This window comes from Gastrolobium bilobum, unplaced genomic scaffold (genome assembly GCF_033153095.1).
Source record: "Gastrolobium bilobum isolate Gb01-03AN ecotype WA unplaced genomic scaffold, APGP_CSIRO_Gbil_v1 utg96765, whole genome shotgun sequence".
NCBI lineage: Eukaryota > Viridiplantae > Streptophyta > Magnoliopsida > Fabales > Fabaceae > Gastrolobium > Gastrolobium bilobum.
Genome location: NW_026898894.1, coordinates 49,898 through 58,312, shown reverse-complemented (window position 1 = coordinate 58,312; position 8,415 = coordinate 49,898). Strand labels below are relative to the sequence as shown.

Below are 8,415 nucleotides of genomic sequence, written 5' to 3'. Positions count from 1 at the left end.
ATTGTGTTCTTCATCTTTTTTCTTCTTCTTCTTCTTTTTATTTCAATTATGTTTACCTTAGCCATGCGAGGCTAAGAACCTTTTAATCAACCTAAGGGTAATGGATTCCATGGATTGGTCTTGAGGATCTGCGTTTATTTCAAATCAGTTTTGTTTCCCTTCCCAACTCAGATTGATATCGTGCGATCGTGGATATTCAATCTGAGGTTTGCGATTGCGATTATGGAAAGGGATTAATCATCAAATTTGATGATTAGGTTGATTGACCCTATGACCTTAAATCAAGCGGGATGATACTCTGTGATTGTATGAGTAGAAGCATCGTCTTTGATCAAATGCTAAGCGATCGCTTAGAGAAGGTTGTCAATTGGAAATAAGGATTCTGATTCGATTGACAAATCAATCACGATTCTGATATCTTCTTATCCGAGGAAAGACGTCCATGGAACCCAAACCTTAGGTTGGTTATTTTTAATTACGAATTTTTATTCCAAATTAATATTCTGCCTTTTTAATTATTGAATCAAAATCCAAAACCCCCCTTTTAATTTTCTGTTCTCATAAGCGATTTTAACCAAAACAATTTCCTTGAGAGACGACTTAGGGTTTCCACTTTACTGCAAATTTTCTGAACCCTAAAGAATTAATTTTTAATTTGCGCGAGTTCGACAGCTCGTGTCAGTGGTATCAGAGCAGGGCCTCTCTTCTAGTACGGAGTGGTTCGAGGACGAACCAGGTAGAAGCTGGTGGGTATGTAACATCCCGGGCGCTGACGAGGGTCGGGAGTAATCGCCGGTGCGAAAGGGCATGGACAAGGAGCGGTTCCTGGCAAGCTTCCAGCGACGGGGTACATGAATGAATGAATCGAATCGACACCGGAAAGAGAGGGATTCCAAAGATTGTGCAGGTGTGAGACTGCACAGTTTGGGATAGCTTATAAGAATTAATTGGTACTACCTATACAAACAAGATGCATCTACTTTTCGGTAGCCTAGAACGGAAGAACTCCGTAGTTAAGCGTGCTTGACTTAGAGCAATTCTGGGATGGGTGACCTCCTGGGAAGTTTTCCCATAAAGTGTGCGAGTGAGGGAAAAGCACACTGAAAAGTCTTGTGTTTGTATGTGGGGATAGTCGTTGATTCTTGAAGCGGCCAGGGCGTTACAAGTGGTATCAGAGCAGGGCCTCTCTTCTAGTACGGAGTGGTTCGAGGACGAACCAGGTAGAAGCTGGTGGGTTTGTAACATCCCGGGCGCTGACGAGGGCCGGGAGTAATCGCCGGTGCGAAAGGGCATGGACAAGGAGCGGCTCCTAGCAGGCTTCCAGCGATGGGGTACATGAATGAATGAATTGAATCGACACCGGAAAGAGAGGGATTCCAAAGATTGTGCAGGTGTGAGACTGCACAGTTTGGGATAGCTTATAAGAATTAATTGGTACTACCTATACAAACAAGATGCATCTACTTTTCGGTAGCCTAGAACGGAGGAACTCCGTAGTTAAGCGTGCTTGACTTAGAGCAATTCTGGGATGGGTGACCTCCTGGGTGTGCGAGTGAAGAAAAAGCACACTGAAAAGTTTTGAGTTAGTATGTGGGGATAGTCGTTGATTCTTGAAACGGCCAGGGCGTTACATAGGCAAATTATTTTCCTTTTTTAGGGATTGGCTAAAGCCGAATATAACAGCAAATTCATGTAATCGACAAATTTGATATCAATAAATGAGAAATTTTTCTTTTTGAAACTTATCCTTGTTGAATCATGATGCATCAACACAAATTCTGAGGTACAAGTGCAATTTGTTATGTTGACTCTTATCAAGTCGGAATACTCCTTTACTTAGGTTGAAAAATCCAAGAATTCAACTTGAGTCATTTCTAATTTGTTTAAGATGTTTCTGTGGTACCATTTTTCTTTGTTTGAGTATTTACTTGACAATTGAACCCTTTATCAAAATTTTGCAATATCATTCAACACTCAATAACAGCACAGTGGACAGCATAATTAATTCCCTTTTATCTAGCTAAATTATCTTTAACTGAACAAACCTGATGTGTTTCTCTGATTTCTACATGAAACTAGGCTTTGTGAGGATTGTTTAATCAGTGAGATAACTTTGCAAGTTGGGAGCAAGCTTATCACAAAAGGAGTTAATTTATTTACTAGTGAGAAAAATATAATTCACTCGGGAAAAAAAAAAAGGTACAACCTGTTATTTATTTTCGATAATATCATAGAATTTTCCAATATAGTTTACCTTCGTTTCTAATTGGAATTTTCCATGATGAACCTTATTGAAGACTCACACACAATCACACCAATTCAAAGAAATTATAATGAATCAGGAATGGACAATTTGAAAGAAATGTTTTAACTTCCTTGGGTAGTAATTCATCACAAGATTGAAGTCAGGGCTTGTGAGCATCGATGCTCTCTAGCATAGCTGCATGATCAAGCACACAAGTAGGACTTGGGGGAACTAATTGTAGTGTCTTTGGCAAAAAGTGTTCTGATCGGCGAATGATCTGTTTCAACTTCATAAGGTTGTAACATTTCTGCACCATCTCCTACATTCAAGATCAAATAAAGAAAGATTAAATCTGGGAAAATAAAAAAACTACCCGGGGTCATCAAAGCCCTGAATCACTATTGGCCACTTCTACAACGTCATTGACACTTACAATGCTTATATTATTGTGGAAGCAGCCTGATTTCTGGATATTAACATGTTGATTGGTAACCCAAAACACTGCAGCTGCTGCTATTGTGGACGGCGAAAACTCTAAGAAATCCATTACTGGTGAATTGTTCATTCCCGTTAGCACTTGGTAACTATTAAGACATAGTAAATGAATAGGTACGGGAAGAGGTTTTGATACCTAAACATGTTCTGATAATAACATCTGAGACACGAGAAACAATACAATTTAAGTCTCCCAATGTGGAAGCAGAGCATGAAAGCTTAGAAATGAAAAGATGGGCAAAATCAAAAGGGGTTATAATGCGCAATCGCCACTTGAGACTGGCCATAACCAAAAGCTCCATCCTTTGAACTGTTTTAGGCTTAAACAGAAACCCGGGCTCTATCATCTGAAGGTCCAATAGAAGTGGCACTTTTGTTTCTTCCATTTTTGCTGCCAATGCTAGGCAAGCAACTGACAACAGCTGCAGAGGCCACGTTTTTTCTTGCTGCACAAGTAAGCCACATGCTATAAACAAGACTTGGGAGAGAAAAAAAAAATTGCATCTTATATTCACCAAATAAATCAATTTGAATACAAGTTATACCTTCAAGGTGTGTGACAAAAGGAAACGGTCAAGATAATTTATAGAAAGATATGCTGTCTCAGGTCTAAAACTGTAGTATGCATGCACCTGCACAATGAAAAAAAAATTTCATATTCACAAACTGGTTACAATTGAAAGCCGTGGGATATTTGAGTACTAATGCACCTTTAGGATCCAATTTATGGCTTCTTCTCGAGCATTCCTCAGCCATGTTTTTTTGCGAAGTTGTCCTAGTGTCTTTGTTTTTATCTGTACATGATCAAGTTCGGAGTCTAATAAGCTCAAGAGATAGCTTTCATCACCATCATCGGATTCCCCGAATAGAACATTCAAACCCGCATCAGAATCCAAGTGAACCACATCGCTAGTTATTGCCTCACTGCAGTACAAGTCAAGAGTTGAGTGGTTTGAGGAGACAGACATGGTGAGTGAGAATGTATCAGTGGAGAATACAGGTATATATACCATCATAGGAAAACAATTATATATGCCAATATATTAGTTACTATAATTTGTCACATTTATCCGTGAAAACCTGACACCAAACATTCGTAACGCACCAGCCTTTTTTTTTTGGCGTACATAAGAGTCTATTTACATGGTCTCATAAAGTAGAATATAAGGGGCCCTGTAGAACTTCACAAGAAGCTTCGTTAACAAGAGCAGCCAAATTATGTGGGACCACTCCAAAGAGAATTGATGCCTCTTTCAGAGGATTTTCTTTCCTTTTTTTTATAAAAAAAATAATAATAGTGATGAGAGGATTGTTTTCTGCGTGAGCAGTGCCCAGCTTTCTACTCTTTCTAAAAATGGAGCTTGAGTGCGTTAAAAGATATAAACTTTTTATTGACCTTCCACGAAATACCTTAACCTAAAAAGAGATTTTGTTTTCTATATCTTATCAGAGCTTTTATCGCAATTCGATTTTGTTGCCCAAATTTTCAGGCTAATTTTATAGATCAATCCTACTTATTATGAATAAAATTGTATAAAGTTAGCTAAGAAAAGAAGAAATGTATATAAATATGGGTTCGTCGTTTCTCCTTTCGCTGCTGATGAGAAAAGTTGCAGCAAATTATTAACATTAGGATACGGGATCGTATCCTGACCTAAAAAAAAAAACACATCAGAATTCGGACGCATATCCTGATAAAAATAAGTATTGCTGTACTTTTTCTCATCTGCAGTGACAAAAGAAGTATATAACCCTATAAATATATGGATGGCCAAACAAAAAATGTTTTGAAATTAATTGCTCACACCCATCAATGCATTCAACTAATTATGTAAGTGTGTACAGAGTTTCACTAAAAGTCTTTCAAGTAAATAAAAAGTCTTTGTTTCTTGTGAAATTAAGTCTATGTAGAGCCATAGGATTCTCCTATATAGAAAATAAATCAATCTTTTATGGAAATCATTCTCTCATGTTGTGAGGCATCGAAATTTATACTATTCTCTTTCTATTTTTTATTTTTTTAACAAAATAGTGAACCTCATCACTTATTGTGTCTATAATATGAGAGATGCTATCTTATGTGACAAAAGAAAAGAGAAGCCCTTATATAAAATTTAAAATGACGTAAACATTACATCAGATTTAAAATGATGTAAACACTACATGTTAATAAGTATACTATTGATTTAAGGAACAGTGACCAAAATGCCACTGTTCCCCAACTTTTTTCCCTAAATGCCACGCCAACAGTATTATTTCCCGGTACGCCACGCGAGCAAGTTCGCTGGGCACTGTAACGAACTCGGTCTGTTAATATGTCACGTTCTTAGTGGACACCAAGTTCGCTACTCCAGATAGCGAACTTGGTAGCAATTAATGTTGACACCCTAGACAAGTTCGTTGCCACATGCAGCAAACAAGGCATGCCACGTGTCTCACATGCACGTAGTTTGCTGAGGGTCCTAGCGAACTATATGCCATGTGGCACCACCCCCATAGTTCGCTGAGTGGTCCAACGAACTTGGTGACAAGTGGCAGCATCTGACCAAGTTCGTTGTACCCTCCAGCTCAAATCGAAGCTTTGTAGCTCGAGTTATGCCAATTTTACTAACTTATGTTCATGCTGAAAACGGGTTGCGCGCTTAAGCGCATTCAGAGCGCTTAAGCGCCCTCTTCGAACATGTTTTTTCGGCCAGCAAAGCGCTTAAGCGCGCTCCAACGCGCTTAAGAGCACACAGACAGAGGGAAATGGTATTTTTTGGCCACCAAGAGCGCTTAAGCGCGCTCCAGGGCACTTAAGCCCCCTGCGCACAATTAAGCTCCTAACTTAGGCGCTTAAGCCCCCTGTGGCAGTAAGTTTCTCCACTCACAGGTGCACCAGGGCGCTTAAGCCCCCTCTTGGGCGCTTAAGCCCCCTGAGCGAACTTAAGCCTCCATTTTCAGGCTTAAGCCCCCTCCACTGGGCAAAATACTATATCTATATTTTCATATATCTTTCTTGGGGAATCAAATCCCACACACCATATGACTTAATTAACAATCTTACAACATCAATGTTTCAATAATTACATCTTCTACACCATTTCATTGTGCAAGTCAAAATGATAAAACATAACCTCACATTCCTTTAATACATCAATATCCCTATTACATCCATGTTCTTCAAAATAAATACATGCCAAAAGACTTAGCTACCAAAATAAACACGATCAAAGCAATTAGCCATTCACATATACCAATTACCACTACAATGATCATGCTCTAAGTCCTCCAAAATACATCATGTAGCCTCAAAATATACTTATACAATTCTAAATGGCATGCAACTCAAAATGTCCATCTATCAGGTACAATCTACTCATGCTTCTTGTCTCGATCAACTTCAACTCGTCCACTAAGCGGGCCTCTTGCCCGGAGCTCCTCCATGCTCACTATAGCCTGAAATGATGTCCCCAAACGCGGGGTGAGATATACAAATATATCTCAGTAAACCAAGGGTACTAGAGGATCACTCCACCCCATAGCTCACTCAATGTGAAACAATAACATCATGTAAAATGCATAACATACAAAATCACAAACAACTGGGCACAAATCCAAGAACATCCACATAAGGATTCCGTTCAAGGACCCCATCATATAACTCCTGGGAAGCTTCCTGGTGCCTCTCCCATGGATGAGACAATCCCATGGAAAAACCCAACTTGAACTCCTCATGAGCCCTATCCAGCAGAAGTCCAACGTTTGGATCATCCTGGTACCGCTCCAAGAGTTGGCCCCACGGCAAAATCCGACCGGAATCCCCAAAGGATATCTCCAACGGAAGTCCAAACCACACACATCTACTGGCCAGAGATCACAGATATATCACACAACATGCTCCAAGCACATCACACAATCAAGCAATAATGCATGAACATACATATTCACACAATGTCAAAAGCACAAAATCCAACCACAACCTTCCACTAGGTGTGGTGGAGCACACAAGGGATTAAAACCCAAGTTCTAAAGGTTTACCTCAATTCCAAAAGCAATGCTCTCCAACGTTAGCTCCAAACTCAATCCGCTTCTATTGAATCCGTGAGAGGTAACCTACAATGATCATACAACAATGATCATCAACAACTTGATCACAAGTACCAACAACCAAACAACACACAATCACTCTTACATTCCAACCCAATTTCCATCAAACTATCCCCATATTGCCAATGGGAATCTTGTCACAAACCAAGGGATTTCCAATTGTTCTATCATGTTTCAATTTCATTCAACATCCACATTAAATTCCCCAACAACCTACATATAATTCTCATCAAACATATTCATGACTATGACCATAACTCCATCATAATTTTTACTAAGTTACAAAATATATCACTTTAAATTATTAATGGCTCAATCTTAATCATTTACCATTGTAAGCATCTATTTCCAAAGAAGCAACATCATTTAATGCCCCCAACCACCATAACTCCCAAACACATTCACAAATATCCATCAATTTTATGATCTCATCGAAATTCAAATGAGAGTTGAAATACTCACCACCAGTAGACTCATAAACTCTCTAAGAGTAATTTCCAAGCCTTGAATCAACCCAAACTACTCATAAATGCCCTCTTCCGCACCAAATTCGTCCAAGCTAGGAGGAAGAAAATCTTCTCACACAATGATCCCCACAAGATACAATCCACATGAAAGTTGATCCCAAGGACGAGAGGAACAACTTTGGTGTTCAAACTTTTCTCTCAAATGGTCTCTAACTCAAGATAGAAATTCAAGCTCTTCCAAACCCTTTTAATAGAGGAGAGGTCGATGGTGAGGGAGAAGAGAGGAGAAAGAGTGAGATAGAAATCTGATTTCTTAAGCCTTTAAGTCATTTAAGTCACTTAAAGTGGGTCCCACATGTCTTTTAACTTTCTTAAATCACTCAATTTAACCCACAAATTCATAACCTACGTATTTTTCTTATTCACGTCATATTTTTATTTCCTAAAAATATTGATCATATTTTCACGCTTATCGGTACAATTATACTGCAGTATTTTACACCGGTAAAATCACTATTCATCAAATTTTCCGAAACTTGCCTATCCACTTGATTTTTCGTCCTGAATCCATTTACGTCCTTATTTTTACCATTTGAGGTCTTCTACTCAATTTTTCATGCTTAGGGATCTGTGTTTGGTAATTTACCATTTTATCCTTCTTATGCAATTTGACCCTAATCTCAAGATTTTCACTAATCATTCCTTTTTAATTAACATTATCATATATAATCATACATTTAGAAATATGAGGTGTTATATTAAGCATCGACCACTGGAGTTCAGTGGAGAGCACGTGTTTGTGAGACTATCACTTGTCACCGGTGTTGGTCGGGCACTCGGAGTGAGGAAGCTTAGCCCGAGATTCATAGGGCCATACCAGATCCTTGGTAGGGTAGAACATGTTGCCTACCGGCTTGCCTTGCCTCCGAACTTGGCCAACATCAACAACGTGTTTCACGTGTCTCAACTTCGGAAGTATGTTGCTGATCCTTCGCACGTGGTGCAACCTGATGATGTGGAGGTTCGGGAGAACTTAAAGACTCCCGTCGGACCACTAAAGATTCTCGATCGCGGCAAGAAGAAGCTGAGGAGCAAGATCATTCTGATGGTCAAGGTGCA

The 8,415-nt window shown here is 39.2% G+C and overlaps 1 protein-coding gene across 1 annotated transcript; it reads right to left on the bottom strand.

The window, feature by feature from the left end:
- Nucleotides 1-2,260: 2,260 nt before the first annotated feature.
- Nucleotides 2,261-3,708, bottom strand: LOC133285117 (cyclin-D1-1-like). Its single transcript, XM_061482292.1, has 5 exons — nt 3,451-3,708; nt 3,286-3,372; nt 2,877-3,186; nt 2,679-2,794; nt 2,261-2,564 (listed from the first exon to the last, which is right to left on the bottom strand). The coding sequence occupies exons 1-5, from the start codon at nt 3,706-3,708 to the stop codon at nt 2,406-2,408; spliced, it is 930 nt and encodes a 309-aa protein (XP_061338276.1). The 3' UTR covers nt 2,261-2,405.
- Nucleotides 3,709-8,415: the final 4,707 nt, after the last annotated feature.